Source organism: Lontra canadensis, unplaced genomic scaffold, assembly GCF_010015895.1.
Source record: "Lontra canadensis isolate GAN:19392208 unplaced genomic scaffold, GSC_riverotter_1.0 scaffold31, whole genome shotgun sequence".
NCBI classification, from domain to species: Eukaryota; Metazoa; Chordata; class Mammalia; order Carnivora; family Mustelidae; genus Lontra; species Lontra canadensis.
In genome coordinates, this window is record NW_022631025.1 from 14,474,805 (window position 1) to 14,493,411 (window position 18,607).

An 18,607-nucleotide genomic window follows, 5' to 3' on the forward strand; every position below is an offset into this window, starting at 1 on the left:
CTCGGCTCTCTCTCTCCATCTCTCTCCTCTCTTTCTCTCTCGCTCCCTTCCTCCCTGTAACTGAACAGTGAAAATTCACTGGATCCGCTAACAGGCACAGATGTCATGTGAAAACGCACATGCTCTGCCATCCACACCGCCTTTCTTCCTTTTCTGTTTCCTTTTTTTCCCCCCTTGCTCCTTCTCCTTCTTCTTTGTAACTAACAAAACCACCACCAACTCCTCCTCCTACTGCTGCTGCCCTTCCTCCTCCTCCTCAGTCCAAGTGATCACAAAAGAAATCTTCTGAGCCGGAGGCGGTGGCATTTTTAAAAAGCAAGCACATTAGAGAGAAAGAAAAAAAAAAAAAAAAGCAAAACAAAACCCAGGCACCAGCCAGACAGCACATTTTTTTTTCCGCCCTTCCTGAAAACAAACAACCAAACAACCATCAAAACAGTCATCACCACCATCATCAAAACTGTTAACACAGCGGCGGCGGCGGCGGCGGCGGCAAACGTCACCCTCCGGCCAAGGCGTCCGCCTAAAGGGATGGTTTTCTCGGCGGAGCAGCTCCTTGCCGACCACCTTCTCCACTCGTGCTGAGCAGGATTTTTGGCTCTCCGGGGTTCGGGCTGGGAGCAGCTTCATGACTACGCGGAGCCGGAGAGCGGCCACACCATGCGAGGTAAGCGAGCCCGCGGACTCCGAGGCTCCCCGGGTCCGGCCAACTCCAGCCAGATGGGGAGATGGGGGAGGGGAGCGCACCCTGCAGAACGGGAAGAAGGTTCTCGGGGCGCAGGTCTGGAGTTCGCGTTCGCAGGTGGGCTACAAATGGCCTGGGCGTAGAAAGTTGTGGGAAGGTGTCGATGCCTCTCGGGAGTTCTGGAGGGACGCAGGAGGGCGCTTTTTGGAGAGAGGAGCGACGCTAGTTGCTTCCTCCCAGTCCCTGAGTTGCACTGAACCATTTTGGCTTGTCACTCTCGGGTGCGGAAGCGGGCGCCGGATGGAGGGAGAGTCGAAGGGGGCTGCCTCGCGACAGAAGCGGCTGGAAGCACCCGGCGCGCCGTGGTGGCCGGCCGGGGTTGGGTGCGCTGGGCGCACGGGCAGGCGGCGGGGCGCGAGCGCGCGGGCACACATACTCCGGGTTACTAGGCCCGCCAGCGTCCCGGCCGGCTATTCTGTCCCTTCGTGGGAGTGGTAGGCAGAGGGGCGGTGTCGCGGGACTGGACGCGGATACTGGGATCGTGCCCTGCGTGGGTCCCTTGCGCGGGCGCTACGCCCTGGCCAGGTCCGCGTGCTAGAGCCCGCGCGGTCCGGGGACGAGCGCCGCCCCGAAAAAGTTGCGCGGAGAAAGTTCCAGAGGATAAGAGAGCCCGCGCTACCCACGGTGGAGAAGGCTCTTTTGACAAAGCGCCGCTGCGGGAGGCGTGCTGGGTGAGCCCTTGAGCCAAGACCCCCAGCGGCGACAGCAGTGGCAAGTCCCTGGGGCAAGCTGGCAGCTGTGGGGCGGCGCGTCGGGGACAAGGGAGAGATACCTCCCCTGGATACCCCATGGGCTGCTCCAGTGGATGGCCTGCCCGACTTTAGGGAGTCACTTTGTCCGTCTCTTCCCCTGCAGTGCTGGGACCTTCAGGTTTCCTGAGCGCTTGTGCTCCGACCCGCTCTCCCCCACTTTCTGCTTGGCCACAACTTCACTCTTTTCTTGGAGAGCCGGCCGGGTGCCAGCGTGCCATGGGGATATGTGCAAGTCTCTGGGCACCTGCCTCACATCGTTTTTCTTCCTGGCCACTCTATGGCTCTTTGTGGGGCTCTCCTCTACCCTTCGCACGCCCTTCTGGTCCTGGCAACAGAAAGTTGAAGACGGCTAACCCCCGGGCCTCCCTACATCCCTGACCCGGCGACAGGTGGACTAGGCAGGTAGAACTTGGGAAGGTGGGGCTGCAAACATTCATCGCCTTCCACCGGGCAGTGTACACCTCCCACACACTCCCTCAACACTTACCTCTCTAGAAGGACCCCGAGGGGGTGGCGGGCATGCTCTCCCTGCTCTGTACACAGTGAACCCTGGAGCCTGGACGCTAGGGCAGGGATTGGATTAGTTGGGGCTCTGGGACGTGGCAGGAAAGGGAAGGAGGAGGAGGAACAGAGAGGTTGTCCGGGGAAGTGGATGGGAGGGAGATAGCGGAAGATCAGGGACAGGGACGTCCTAATGGGATGATTGACCCGCGCCCTGGGAGTGGGAGCTCCGGTTTGTGCGAACTGGTTCCAGTTGAATGTACCAGTTGGGGGTTTGGTCACATGCTCCACTGTCCAAATACTCTCAAAACTGTACTTGGGCAATTGACAAGTACAGAACCTTTAAGTGAAAGATGCCCCCGTCTTTGCTTTTCTTTTTCTGCCCCATCTCACCACCATCCTCTCTCCTTTCACTTTCTTCTGCTCTGATCTGGGGCTACCAGATCGCCCTTCCCTTACTTCTCCCCTTCCAACATTCCTCCGTTGGCTGGGTTGTGTTCTGAAGGTCCGAAACCACGCGTCACCTTCGCTCCGACCCAGCACTAGGACCTGCGGGGTAAAAGCCTCTCACTCTCCCCTTAAACTGAAGAAAACGGAGCAGTGTGGGGCAGGAGTGGGTTGTAGCTTGATCGCGCTGCTCCTGAAGGAGCAGTATGCAAAGGCAGTCTGGGTTCGCCACCGTGCTCGCTGGCTTCGGGGACTCTGGCAGCCTGAATGGTTGAAAGCCAGGCGCTCGCTAGTGCTCACCATTAGAAACCAGTCGAAAACCCGCTTTCCAGAAGGCATCACCCTAGCCAGGCTGCCCAGCGGAGTTTACAGGTCTTAACTTAAGGCGCCTCTCTGGCGGCCCCGGGGGTTGCCACTGGAGAAAAAGCAAGCTTACAAAGTGACAGAGTCCCTTTCTCTACCTCCCGGGCTCTCCCTTCCTGACCCATTACTGTTTCTCCTCTGCCTCCGTGCCTAGGCATTTCCTACAGGCTATGCCCACCCGCAACATCAGGGGTTGTTCTTAAGGATAGGCTGAGAAAGGGTCCGGGCTACTCAGACCTCTTGTGGGAGTCAGGGGTTGAACTTGAGTGTGAACTTGAGAAGTGAGAGCGGAAACAAATCAGCTTTCTCTTGTGCCTGGGCTACTAATCAGCCTACATCAGGGGGAGGGGTTGGTTTTTGAACTCAGCTTTACAGTGTATCCACTCCATTTCTCCAGTACACCCCCCCAACACACACACACACACACACACACACACACACACACACACACCATCCCCAGGTGGTCCCCTTCAGTGCCTTGGCCTCGGCTTCACGGTTTGCATTTGGCAACTATCCTGAATCAGGACACTTTGTGCCACATAAACTTGGTCCCGGATTAAGTGGTCGCCCTCAGGACCAATCCAGATGACCCACCCTCCACGTCCGTCAGCGCAACCTCCCTCTCCCTCCGCCCCCCACCCCGCCGCCCCGGCAGGTCTACAATAGTTAAGAGATTTTATCCTCAGGGAAGCTCTGGGGTAAGAAAGGGGTTAAGAGGCTCTGATCTTTGAGGTCATTGTGTGCCCAGTGCTGAACTGATTCGTCCGGAGCTAGAGCTTCGCGGCTTACTCTGGGCTGGCCTGGGGCGAAGGAGGTTGTCTTTGGTGGCGCACAAAGCATTTCACCCTTTGTCTGCTAGAGGGTACCACATGAGTCCTAGTGATGCTACTTCACAGACTGCGTTTTTGAAAAGAATAACTTCTGAAGACGGAAGGAAGGACTTTTAATTGGGTCCATCCATAGGTGAGAAATGAGTGAGCCCAGGTGCAGGTTTCAAGACTTCTTCCTGAGAGGCCTGTCCGCTGTTTATTGCACAAGCGCACGGAAATGGTAGGATTTTTTAGCCCTGCCTCCACAGAAAACCCTGCTTCCCAAAACAGGGGCACAGATGTCGTCGCAATCAATAGGTGATCGTGGCTCCTACGGATTAGAAATCTGGTTTTTATGCTTGCTGTAAACAAGGATGGGGCTTGGCTTTTCTAAAGCCCAGTTTTCATCTATTATTTTCAGGTAGTTAATTTTTATTAACTGCTAACTTTAGAAAAGCAGCAGCTTGCTCTCAGGGGTATGGTGGCCCTTTGGAAGTCTGGAGCTCTAAACGTCTTCCTGGCCAGGCCTTTAGATTTCCTAAACGAATTATCTATCTTAATTTCCCCCACGAATCCCAATTAAATATTTCTAAACAGAATTCCCATTTTAATTCCTTCCACAAATCCCAATTAAATATTTCTAACCAAGATTCCACCTTCCGCAATTAAAAAAAAAATTGCTGGAAGGACATCTCTGTCAATAGTCCATTAATAATTGTTCATTAAGTAATCCAGTAAGCAAAAGTGAAGGTTTAAACATTTTAAAGAAAAACTCTAAAGCTCTGTTTCAAGTATTGTTGGAAAAAAAAATAGTAAGCCAGAAAAATAAAATATTTTCTTAGGTGGTTACAACCTGGGACTCTTTTCTCCCCCCCATCCCCATCATCCTGAGTGTATCTACAGCAAGTTTTATGACACAGGAGTGTTTGACATCCTCAGCTTTTGGGAGATGTCTTAGTGGCACCAAGGCTTTTAACTTTTCTAGATGTTCAGATAATCAAGAGGTGGGAAACCAGGATGGAAATATAAAGGGAGAAATACTAAACAGCAGGCCTCATAAACATGAGGGATACAAGATTAAAACTCCTTTGTTAGGATTCATTTAAAACTTAGAGGTCCTGGATTTTGCTTTAGCTATACTGTTTAGAAAACCCTTGAAGATCATTTCTGGCATCATTATTCAAGTGGTTTATGTGAAGCTTTGCTTTAATGTAAATAACATGTTTATTTTATAATCTTCATCAAATATGAATGCTAACATTTACTCATTTTGGTAACTATTTGTTAAATACTAAACTATTAGCAGCCTTAAAAGTGATTATTCTGGTGTGTATGTAATGCAAATACACTGTATTTCAAATTTAAATGTTACAGAATCATGAAACCTAGTTTTACCACAACAGGGACTTTATAGCACCAAGAAAATATTAAGTTTTAGGGTTGGTCGTCATGAAAATGACATTGGAGTTGTGTCATAATACCTACTTTTCCCCTAAAAGTAGCAAATATAGAGTTGACACCAGGATTTTAACGTGATTCAGGTTTTTCTAGGTAAAAAAGACAAGTAAAACTTTCTTTTCAGCTATTATATCACATTTTACAAACTTGTATCCACCTTTTAGAAATGTCGTGTGGCCATTGTAGGTTTTATACTTTTTACTACAATAGTCTGAAAAAATAGAAGTGTGAATCACAACACATTAACTAGATTTTTTCACAGCAATGAATAATATACCTCTAATTTGAAGGACATATTATAGTATTCAGTTAATACAGAGTTTGAAATTATTCTAGTAAATTATCAAGTTAAAAAAAATTCAGCATATGTACGTGTGCTGGTGTTCTGCAAATTTGTAAATAAAGTAAGGTTCTAAATTGTGAAGAATAGCATCATTGTTGTTGTACTTTGGTGAAATCTAAGCCTGACAGATAATTATATGAGGAAATAGGAGAATTAGTTCCAAAGTTAAAACTGTCAAATTCTGGCCAGATTGTTAACAAAGCAAAGGTGATGAACATGTATGTTATTAATGCAAAACTTATTAGTGATTGAGGTCACTTAGTATGTACATATTTTTTCCTGTCATTCTATTATTGAGAAAAGAATTTCTTAAGACTAAATCATTTTTGTATTTATTCTACAAAGGCACTGAAAGTTTTAAGTTAGATCGCTATTAATTTAATGTAATTGACATTAATGAAACATTTTATTGTGATGTTAAATATACAGAAAAGTAAATGTAGGGAGTGAACACTGTGCTAAATAATTAATATTTATTCTTAATGTAGTTTTACTATTCCATCCATTCTTATCTAAGAGATAGAAATTAAGTAGACAAGTGAAATAAGTCTTTTGTAATGTAATGAATAATGACCTTTGATAAAATGAGCGCTCTACACATAAAGTATTATTCCTGTAATTTTGTAATCATCTTTCAATTACAGCTTCTTGCAAATATTTATCTTACTTTGAATAGAATCTCTGACTTAACAGAATCCCTAGCAGATAATAGCAGTCTTTGGAGGCGTCTGTTGATACACACTGATACACAATATGTATATGTATGTGCCTATAACCACCCACTCAGACAAGAAGAATGAATATTTGAGAGAGAAAATCATTCTTATCTTTGCTTTCACAATCCAGACTTCCAAATTCAAACATATTTAGAGAAACAGACGCAACTTTCCAGAGCATTCAAAAGGAAGAAATGAATACATGTGGTACTTGAGTCGCATAAAAAGAAACTGTTAATAGCATCTATTTATAAATAATCTACACAAAACTCCATTATACTACCTAATGATAATTGGAGAGAAAAGGAATCAAAGAATTCAGGACTGCCAAATAAATAAAATATTCCCTCTCAAATTAAGCTACAGATTCATAGCTAACAAGGCTTATGCCATGAATTGAAGGATGCCTCTTTTGTAGCACAAGACAAAGGGAGCATAGAGGAATAAATATTGATTGAACTAATCATCTGATGAATAGAAATGAGATTTACCAGTGCACCAATATAATAGGCTATGTTAACTAGTTCTTTCATAGCGCATATGCTGCCCTTTCAACCCCTGACCCCATCCATTCATTTCTTAATGAGGAAAACCACAGGTGTTATAACGGCATTTATAGTGAATCAAGCTAAATATAATAACCATGTGGTTAACTAATGGCATTGAGGGGGTGGATTCTTATGAAAAGAAATATTGTGATCATAGTGTCCCAAAATTATTGTGCATTGCAAGCCATGTAGAATTTTGGCTTGCTCTGGTCACCTTTAAAATATATTTCTGTGCCCATCAATATTTCAAGTCCTAGATTTATTTTCCCCTTAACAAGTGCAGTTTTAGTCATGCTTATCTGGGGAGTCAAAAATGGTATTCAGTATATATATTTTACCTACATTGCTTAATACTTTGCAGAGTAAGCATTGAAAGCATTTAAAAATAACACTTGGAAGGTATACTGTTTTATACTTAAAATAACATGCATTTTTCTTGATTAGTGCTTATTTCTTAAATACTGGAAACAAACTCTAACTTTATAATAATTATTATAATTATGTGATAAGTTTTGTTTTAAAATTAAATTGGGATGTTCTTGCCTTAGGCAGGCTCTTACAAAGGCCGAAACGAACATGTCACCTTTCTTCAAAGCATGAGGCTAAAAACTTGTCCAGAAACGTACCCTTATAAAAGAGCAAAGATAATTTGTTTCAACTTAAGCATGTTCACCTCTACATCATGAATATCTGATTAACTGGCTGGGTATGCTTTGTAAATTACTTTGCTAAAAAGAGTATTTGTTGATGTCATTTTTGTGTGTGATTAGTTATATCATGTGGTGCTGGGTTATATTTCTCTAATTCAGAGGAATTACAGACATCAGCAAAGAAAGGGAAAATTAATCTGATTGTTTACTGAATTGTGTTTTTTGTTACTAGTTATCACTTTGTGCTCATGTGAGCCCGATATCCTGGTACCATAAGGTATATGAAAGATTTGGGTTGCTTATAAAGAAAACCACTACATAGAATTTATCTCATAGTAAAGCTTTTTTCCAATGAATATTACAAGTCAATTTAAATTCTATTTTTAACAATTTTCTTATGACTATTCAGTAAAGCACCCTTCGTTAAAGACTGTTACATTCATTACCTGAATTTCATTAGAATTATGTTGGGATCATGTGACAACAGCAGATAGGCAATATTTTAGTATTTAATCATAAATATGATAGGTATTCTCTGAATTTGGACACAAAATCATCCTTAAAAAGGAAACAGCAAAGGCTTTTTTAAAAGGCCTTGGCATTTATAATCTTCACTTGGCATGGAGTAAATAAGTAGTACTGGCCACAAAACAAAACAAAACAAAAACAGAAAAAAAAAAACCTGATAAAATATTTTATTTTAATCTTATATTTTTTAAATATTACTTTCAAGTACAAATGTCTTTCTTTATTTGGAACAGACTAAGTTTGATTCTCCCCTGTTCTAAAAACTGTCAAACTCATGGATCAACTCATTTCTTGGAGTGCAAAGTAAGAAATACTCTCAAGTATGAGAATAAGATATTCAGTTTCAGTTTTCATTTTTAATTATAAAAAAAGGTAGGCTCTAAGATTTCATCTTTTACAGACATATATATACACGAATAGAAGTGTATGTGATTGACATTTATTTATTCAGGATTTATTGAGGATCTACTCAAAGGAGTGTATAGAACTGAGCCTTAAGAATACCCAAGTTGGGGGGTGTCTGGGTGGCTTAGTGGGTTAAAGCCTCTGCCTTCGGCTCAGGTCATGATTCCAGGGTCCTGGGATCAAGCCCCGCGTTGGGCTCTCTACTCAGCAGGGAGCCTGCTTCCCTTCCTCTCTCTGCCTGCCTCTCTGCCTATCTGTGATCTCTGTCTGTCAAATAAATAAATAAAATCTTTAAAAAAAAAAAAAAAAAGAATGCCCAAGTTGGCGGGTAGGGGAGGAAGAATGCCCAAGTTGGAAAACAAGTGATGAGTCAAAGCTATGGTCAAAGCAAGAGCAGAACAGAATGCAGTGGAAACATATTCAGAACAGCTCTCCCGGGGGAAGAGATATTTGTGATGGGTCCCTAAAGATAAGCAGAAGTCCAAATTTGGTTAATTTGTTCGTCGTAAGTGAAGTTTATTGAATCATTGTTTGTTGCATTCCCCAGTGTCTTAAGTTGGTACTATGTGAAATTTAGTTGATCAGAGTAGAATTCCTAAAAGGAACATATCCTGATGTAGAACAAGTAGTAGTATTGTTTTCATATAAAACTTCTACTAGTAAAATGATTTTCAAGTGACAATTTGACAAAACCTCTAAGGTAATTCTAAATTACAGAAAGAAAATTTTAAATTACAAAAAGAAACCTCTAGGGGCACCTGGGTGGCTCAGTTGGTTAAGCATTTGCCTTTGGCTCAGGTCCTGAAATTGGGTCCTGGGATCTAGCTCTGCATTATGCTCCTGCTCAGTGGGGAGTCTGCTTCTCCCTCTCCCTCTGCCTCTGCCCCCCACCCCTGCTTGTGCTCTCTGCCCTCTCTCATACTGTCTTTCAAATAAAAAAAAGTGAAATCTTTAAAAAAGGAAGGGAGGGAGAAAGGGAGGTAGGTTGGTCTAAGGTAATTTTAAATTACAAAAGGAGTCTCCTTACACTAAAGGAGACAAATATTTTTGTAAGAATATAGCTTGTTAACAACAACAACAGAGCACCAGGGAAAGGAAAAAAAAAAAAAAGAGGAAAACACCTTATAGTGTCCTGATACATTTGTTTTTATAAGAGAAATTCTTATTTTTGTCAAATAAGAAAATGGCTGATACAAACTGTCGTTTTTTTTTTTTTTTTTTTAACATTTAAGGTTATTCCGGAAAGTAGTGATATCTGCTCTAGAAAGTACCTTAGGTTACTGGATATTAGAGAGAATAAAATCTACTGAAGTAATAGGGTATGTCAGTAGTGTCCAAGGGCCATAGTGATATTCCTCAAATTCTTCCATTCCAAGAACTTGGATATAAGATTGAACTCTGAAAGTTAAACGATAAAATCAACACATACTGGTCTTGCTGACTTTTGAGCTTTTCTTTCTCTTAAGCATATTTAAAGAGGGAAAACTCCTGGCCTCCTAGGTAGTAAGAAAAATGTATGTATGAATCAATGATTGGCTGTGCCCTGCCCAGCACTATCTGCCCAGGTAAATCACGGATCAGACTGAGACATGTATCCCCAGCGGTTTGCCATCACCCTCTTCATTTTGAATTGATAATTTGGCATTCTGGTCTTATACATTAGCTCTTGTGGACTTACTTCACTTGAATTCTCATACAAAGATCTAATCCATTCTGAAACTCTGGTGAGATCAAGTTTCTGAGCCTACAAAGTTGAAAACTGGACCCTGGGTTGGGGGAAATTCACAAAGTGAATTTCACTTCACCATTTGAGACTTCCAGGCAGCCAAATTGCCACTCTTGGTCCTAACCCTCCACATTAGCATAAGTTTTCAGTCTTGAGTAATAGATGTATTTCTTAAAATGCTGCTTATTAATTGAAAATTATTAGACAGAGAATAGTACTCTTCCAATGATAATATAATGGCTATGGTACTTGATCTGTGTATTTCTTGGGCCTGGAAGAATTCAAGAAAGGGCTTAATGACCCCATTTTTGGAGCTTTTCTAAAAAGGTTAAAAGAGAGAGCACACAAAGACCCCTCTAAGTTTAGAAGCTTTGAATGAAGAGTTATTTAATAAGGCACCTGTTTTTCTGGACACCCCCTCCCTCACCTCTCTACTGCACTGTGAGGTGCTGCTATGCGGTAGGGCAATGGACATGTAGGTCCACTTCATGATATGCGAGGGCCAGTGTGCTTTTCTAGGTGGTGAATGTAGACTGAATCTTTGTGGAGTGCAGTGGTTTTACTTGAAGTGACATATGTAATATGAGTCTAGATTTTCAGTCTGGCTGTTACGGAAATATGCCTAGTACTTAGTAAACATTAAACCACTATTTTGATCTTTCCATTAAAAAGACTATTTAAAGACCATCTTGTTAAATAGGATCAGAATGTGTTGTTGCCTGTAATTAATTCTGAGGCTAGGAAATTCAGACAGTAGTACTATTTTTATTTGCCTAAACAGTGTAATGAAAATAATTGTAACTAGTTATTTATTGAGCTGCATTCGAAATACGTTTAATTTCAGCTGCCCAAGGCATGGATCATAAAAGTACTTCATATGCGTTTCAGAATACTGCATTAGCAATGAATTAGACCCCTATTCTAAATTTCCCAAGTAAAAATTTCAGTGTATCGCTTGAGCTACAGTGAACACACAAGTCATATGTTACCATCCAGCAGATGCAGGCTTCCAGATCCCAGAATCAAACAATAACACACAACTTGAAACAACTTAGACATGTTGAATTGCTAATGAATAATTGGCTATCATTTTTATTGTCAGGTCAAATAATAAAATTATTACACAGAGTATTTCCTATTAACTTGTACATAAGTTGTGCCTGGCACATAGCAAAGGAATTAAACACTTCTCTTAAAAAAAAAAAAAAAGAAGAAGAAGAAACCTTGTTCCAAATTTCCACAGTTATTGAATATGAGCAAATGCCACACAGTCTGCTTAAATAGAGGAACATTTGTTCAGGAAAAACACATCGTATCATTAAGGTGCAGTGCTTCTTGGCAGTAATCTGTTTTTTTACAAAATAGTTTAGATAAATTCATTTTGAAATTTTTAGGATCCTAACCTATTTGTCAGTTTGCTCTAAAATTAAGTTTAGAACAAACAGTCTAGTATTCCTTTTTTTTTTTCTTTTAAATGCTGACTACCTTTCAAAAGGGATAATTCTAAGCACTTCCACCCTTGCACATATATTTTCATTCTTGAGATTAGGAAAAAAAAAAAAAAAAGCTAAATACCAAAGGAACAAAGGAAAGGAGTCTTTCCAAAGACAGCTCAAAAATAAGCATGCTAATAAGCATGCTAATAAGGTAGCATTAACACCTTTCCAGTTGTGCTTTTGTTTTATTTTGTTTTGTTTACTAATATTACTGAAGGTCAGTTCTGGCTGCCACCCATGTCAGAATTAGTTAGAATTTATTTTATTTGTTGTAGAAAGTGTTCTTTTGTAATGAAGTAAGTTGATTCTGAATTTCTTTCAACTGCAATTTCATTAATGACTTTCGAAAGGTTATCTACCATGGTTTTCATGAGTGTTGTTTCAGGTCAAACAAAGACTTTCTTTTATCATAGTACAATGACCAAAAAAAGTAAAAGAAAACACATGACAAAGTTGTAGCTGACCCCTAACAGTGGGTTGTTGCTTAAATGTGGTTCAACAAATCTTGATTACTGAATACTTCCAATATAAAATAGGCGATGTCCTCTAAGATGACAGATACAAGAAAAGTGGTCTTTCTAATAAAATTCCTTAAGAGTTCCCTAGATAATTTTTGTTTCATTTGAATTTCTCAGATCTCCAGTGTTGATTACATCCTTTTTTCCTAAATGAGAAAAATAGATGACTTGGCCATAATTATTTGTTAAAGAGTTGGAGACAAGAACTTGACTTCAATTGAGGGCTTCTGACTTTGAGTCCAGTTCTCTTTTTGTTACTCTGTGTTTTCTTTTTTAGGCTTTACTTTTTTTTTTTTCTTCTTTTTGCCACGGCTGCACCCATGCAGACATAGTTACACAACAGACTAATCAATTACCGAATTATACTCATAGGTACAAATACACCCCCACTACCATTTGACCAGCATTGGCCCTCAAGATAAAACTTTTTACAAAAACTCTCATGAGTGTTTTGGCCATATAAATAATAGCTAAAAGTAAAGCAAAATTGTTTTTCACTCAACCCGAAGATCCCCTTGGGCAAACAATGCTTCTCCACTCTTTTTACTCGGAAAATAATGATAATGACATTTACCGATTCTTAGGAAAAATTAATATAAGTATTATGGACATATCTACAGATTCTGAATAGACACTATCCAGTAAAAAAATCATAACACATTCAAAATATATAGAGCAAAATTTTCTCAAAGTTTCTAAAATTTAATTTCATAAACCCAAATACCTTATTTTATGAAGATTTCCTATTTTGAGTAAAATTGTATATTTACAGCCTTTAATCCACTAAGATCCTAACCTTATCTGCATCTTCTTCAAAGGAGGAAACAATTTTACCAGAAGTAGTGATAAAAACTACTAGGCCAAAAATGATCCTGGAAAATATCCCAAACCCAGACCATGAGGTCAGTAGAATTTTAAAGTTTGCCAAACCCAACTTTGTGGTCATGAAGTTATTGGCAGGAGGACAGATTTCTCTGCTCACAAATACTTTGCTGTTGTCAAACCTGTTTGAGAGACACTGAAAGGGCAACATCAAGGGGCAGAATCTACTTTCAGATTCTAAGGGGATCCATCTGTCAGTCTCAGCACATAATGTGAAGTGAAATGGATTTCTTGGATAACAGCCTATTATAAGAAATACTTTTAATTTGACAGCCTTATACGACGTGAATGAAAACTGCTGTTTTAAAGTGGTTTGTTATGTTCCATGGATGAAACTGGGCTTCCTGAATGCAATGATGAACATTCTATGGTTTTATCATAGATTTAATCATAAATCTTTTTTTTATGAATGAGTGAAAATAGTGTTTGTAAAGGTTAATACATTTCTTGACAAAACAATTAAATATTAAATCCCTCTTCATTCAGTAACCAACATGCACTTACGTTACAGTTTATAATGTTAAGCTACCCATTTGTCCCTCAGCTTGTCGATTTTCTCTTTCGATGTTTATGTTTGTCAAAGGAGAGTTATCTATATTTGGCCATGAGCATTTCAAGCAAAGGAATGTGTTGAATAGCCAAACGGACCACCATTTACCCACCTGAGTTCAATTAATTTTGTGACTGACCTGGATTGAAAGTCTGGTCAGCACCTTATTTGTATCAAAGGCCCATTATCATCCTGTCCAATAATACGTCTTGCACAAGCATAACATATCTTCTTAAGGAAAGAACCTTGACAACCTAAGAAGGAGCCTGTTTTATTGTGCCCAGACATATAAAGAAAAAAAAATAAGTTAGGCATTAATTCTAAATAATTATAGAGTTCTGCTCTGCCTTAACAATGCTGCAATGTATTGTGTTTTGCATTTTGGCTGAAACATAATATTCCTTACATCAAGCTACCATTTATATGGTTAATTTTCATGCTTTCAAGTGAAGTCCATTTATATTTCTTTAAAAACACAAGTATTAGTTCACCGCCATTGATTTTTCAGTCCTCTTCAGTAAGCTATGCCATAACACATAGTCGAAACACTGTCCTATCCTGTTGTTTATTCTCCAGGACTCGAATTGATCTTATTATATAATGGTCCTGACTCCCACACTAGACTAAATCTGACTGCAGATACTATTAGCAGGAAAATGGACTGCACCACAGTTCTCACTGCGTTGTCTTGATCTTATATTTTGTACCTAACGTGCTTAATAATATATTGGGAAAAAGTGTAGGCTTGTCTCCGGTGATTCTCTGTTTTACCACATGTAGAATACCTGCTTTGCTTACTCTGTCTTTTAGAAATAGGGACCCATTTCATCATGCTTATTAATTCTGTCAGTCTTTGTATGGTAGCTGCTCGTAAGGAAAATTCTGAAAACATTACAAAAAGGAACTATGTAAACCTGAGAGGAGCTGACAGATGCAGGGTCATCTCTTTACAAATGTAATAGCAGGTAAAATGTATAATAATTTCCAGCCCGGGTTGAGCGCTCTGTAGTTCTCAGTCATCCACCCAGCATTCGCACGAGACATGCAGGACAAGGACAAGTGGGAACATGCCTTGGGGAGCTGGCCCAGAGGAAACCCCCAAACATGAACAGAGCCCTTCTTAACACTTTAAGAACAGGATTTCAGTGCTTTCAAAGATTGTCCCCAGTCAAAAACATAAACTGTCTCCCATAACAGAGGAAATGTGAATGCCTAATAAACATTTGGTGAGAAGGAGAGCAGCTCTCACTCGTTAAAGAATTGCAACAACATGGGGGCGCCTGGGTGGCTCAGTGGGTTAAGCCAACTCCTGATTTTGGCTCAGGTCATGATCCTAAGGTTGTGAGATTAAGCCCCACCTTGGGCTCCATACTGGAGTGTGGAACATACTTAAGATTCTCTCTCTCTCTCTCCCCCCTCCCCCCGCCCCGGCCCCTCTCCCCCCTCCCTCCCTCTAAAGAGTGAGTGAATATTGCCCTTTTTGTCTCTGAAGGCTCATATTAATTTTAGACATACATTATTTCAAATATTATAGGAAAGATTAGGATGCTCATATAGAAACATTAATCGACTTGCCTTCATTTTTACCTCCACTAAATTAGTCCATATGTATTTCCTGATAATACTGTGGGGTTTTACAATTCCTGCAGACGTTAAAAAAGAACACTAACACAGACATACTCAAGTCTCAAAATATAAGCAGCTAGAGGTTGCAGGAAATTTGTAAATATTCAAATGCTCTGCGGTAGATAAGGAGTCCCGATTTGCCCTTGAACCTATTGGAGATTCATTGGTACCCAGTAGGACAGGATTCCAATATCCTGTCCTGTTCACTGCCGATGTAGTCTTTGTTCATGGGTACTTAAACTTCTGGGGCCGTGGTTCAAAACAGACGGTGGTTTCGCCTCCCAGGAGATATGTCTGGAGATTGCCACAACTGGGGACATGCTGCTGGCATCCAGTCAATAAAGGTCAGGAATGTCAATAAACATTCTACAATGTACAGGATAGCTCCCAAAACAAAGAATTATTCTATCACAAATGTCCATAACTCTGAGATCAAGAAACCCTGCCTTAGTAGTACATGAAGGCTTTCTAAAAAGCCTGGCTTTCTAAGTCCTCAGTTTTCATATGTATTCTCTGAGAAAGCTGGCTCCGCTCTCCCACTTCCCTTTACGCAATAACCCCACTTCCACTCCACAAGAGACCAAACTCTCATTCATTTCAGATCATGTTGTATGTTATCTGTGGGTCCCAAGATGGAAAAATTGCCATTGCCCTAAAACAAAGAGATGGTTTGAAGTGTTGATTTGGATGCTGAGAAAGTGAAATGATTCTAATGAAGGGGCAAAACATCCTTTTACAAGTCAGGTAGTTTCCGTTTCTTTACTTTCAACAAAATTGGAGGACGATCTAACCAAATTATCAGTTATTTTAAATCATTAAAAATAGTTTTTGATGATAGAACACTGTGTGATTTTAAGGTATATGTTTCAGAAGGAGTTTAAAGAAGTGAGCTAAATTGCTATGGCAAAATTAGTTTCACTTCTATCTACATATTTATGTGGATACATTTTTCAACACTTACCACATTTCTAAAAACAAAAATGGGAAGGGAAGTGACGCTAAGCCCTATTATATCCTAGTAGTAAGTAATAGACAAGCATAGATACCAGAATTAAGTGGAAAGGAAAAAAAGAGATGAATTTCCTTTAAATATTTATTTTTATGTTAATAAATATAAAATTTGCTATGTCTTTGTGTAATTTGTATCCATTGTGTCATAGTGATAACAGTAGCAATAAATCAATCCAGAGGAAATGTTACCACTCAGAACCCATGTCCAAGACAGGGGCATTTTGTTGGGGGAGGGAAGCTAAATTTAAGTATATAAACATATTTTTCTTTCTGGGAAGTATAACCCGGTGATTTAAAAAGCCTTTCAAACATGAAAATGTCGGCATTAGAATAAAATTCTGGAAGGGGGAGGTGAAATGGAAGTACAAATTTAGGGAGGAAAATATACGTTATAAACATATAAACGCTTCTATTAGAGAAGCGTTATTTATCCATTTTCTTTTCTAATGTATGATATGGATACCAAAACATTTTGAGATTACAATGTCATTAATATATTTAAGGAGAAATTCATAATTTTTACTTAAATATGCCTCAGAAATTACATCCTTTGCCAGTTGTGTAGTGTGAACTGTACAGTGTGTTTTCACAAAAGTTCTAGTAGAAGGGAATGCACCAGGACCCATGATGATCCACCATGTTTTTTCAGGTCAGTGTTAACCTGATACCCTAATTGCTTAGGAACTACATTAGATTGAGTACCTAGGCAATAACTGTCTCAGACTTGAAGAAGAACCAAGAATGAAACACTGGTCTCTATTAACTTTTCATAGATAAGGGGACACAGTCATTTCTGAGAGGTTTTGGACAATAACCAACTGTTCATTTCACTCAGGTTTCTAAAGTACCAGTTCTGTGTAGAAGTTCTAGATGACCTGGACGCCAGGCGGTTAAACGTCTGCCTCCTTGCTCAGTGAGGAGCTTGCTTCTCCCTCTGCCTGTCGCTCCCCCTGCTTGTCCGCGCGCTCTCTCTCGTTCTCTCTGACCAAAGAAGGAAGGAAGGAAAGGAGGGAGGAAGGGCGGAGTTCTAGCTGACCACCACCCTCAGAATCAGCAACCCTGAGACAGAAACAATATATCCTTCTCAAAAGAAGGCACTTCAGTACATTCCACTACTTAATATTTCAGATTTTATGGCCCATGTGTTCTCTGCTGCAACTGCTCAACTTTGACATTGTAACATGAAAGAAGCCAGAGTCCATATGTAAATGAATGATAATGGTATGTTCCAATAAAACTTCATTTACAAAAATAGGTGTCAGGCTAGATTTGGGTGGGCAATAGTTTGCTAACCGCAACTTGTACTGTCAAGTCCCTGAGGAAAGGATCCACGTTTTCTTGAACTGTGTATTCCCATCACCCAGCACAAATCCTGACATCCAATAAATGTTGAATAAATGAAAGTATTCAAGCATTGGGAGAATCATACTATATTAAACATATGCTGAAATACAATGCACTATAGAAGAGAATAAGAAGGGGTGCCTGGGTGGCTCGGTCAGTTAAGTGTATGCCTTCAGCTCAGGTCATGATCCCAGGGTCCTGGTTTTGAGCCCTGCATTAGCTTCCTGCTCACTGGGTACCTGCTTCACCCTCTCCTGCTCCCTCTGCTCATGGTTTCTCTCTCTGTCAAATAAATAAATATATATATATTTTTTTTTTTAAGAGGAGGATACGAAAAGAATAGTAAACCTCCTAGAGTTTAGATATTAGCCATGGAGACCTATTTCTAAGAAGTGCAAGGCAGCTTGGCCACAATTAATAGAAAGAGTCTGCAGTATATTATTTATACACATTCCCATATTGAGTGATTAATTAATATTCAAGTATAACTTCTTACATGTTTATCCTCTCTATATTTTGAGCCACTTGAGGTCACAAAACTTGGAATCTCCAACTCCACATACTTTCCCTTCTTCATGCATAATAGGTAACCGAAACTTCAAATTAATTATGGATAAGCAAGGGTAACTCAGATATTGACTGGTTAGCTAACCGATGAACAAATATTTGACATATCTAGTAGGTTCTAAACTTTATGTAGTTGTTGGAAAATATCCAATGAATAAAATTTGTTTATTAAAAAAATAAGTATTTTACAGCACTTATAATGTATCGTGTTCAGTTCTAATTCCCAACAAATTTAACTCAGTGAATCCTCACAACAAAATGATAAAATAGTGTCCGTTATTAGGTCTATTTGATAGGTAAAAGAACGGAGATACAGAAGGTAGAGTAGCTCATCCAAAGTCACACATCTAGCAAAGGGCAGTAGTGGGGTTCAGCCTGAGTCTGTGTTCTTAGTCAATGCAAAATGCTGTCGCTTTTCATGAGAAGTGACCCCCTGGGGTGCCAAAAGGACAGATGTGAGTTGTAACTAGGAGCACAACACATTGCCAAAGGGTTCTTTAACAGGTGAGGCTAGATGAGTTCAAATGAGTTCAGGGAGAGGCTAGATGAGTTCCTTAGCAGGTAAAGGCTATTGAGAAAGTCCGTGTTACAGTGATTAGGATGAGTTTTATGGGTAGTCACT

At 40.2% G+C, this 18,607-nt stretch overlaps 1 protein-coding gene across 1 annotated transcript in view; it reads left to right on the forward strand.

The window, feature by feature from the left end:
• The first annotated feature begins 415 nt into the window (after nucleotides 1-415).
• The window catches only part of RORB (RAR related orphan receptor B), a 183,642-nt gene continuing 165,450 nt past the window's right edge, over nucleotides 416-18,607 (forward strand). Inside the window, exon 1 of the mRNA XM_032866639.1 lies at nucleotides 416-667. Within this exon, the coding sequence (XP_032722530.1) occupies nucleotides 661-667 (7 nt within the window). The 5' untranslated portion in view covers nucleotides 416-660. The remainder of the gene's footprint in view (nucleotides 668-18,607) is intronic.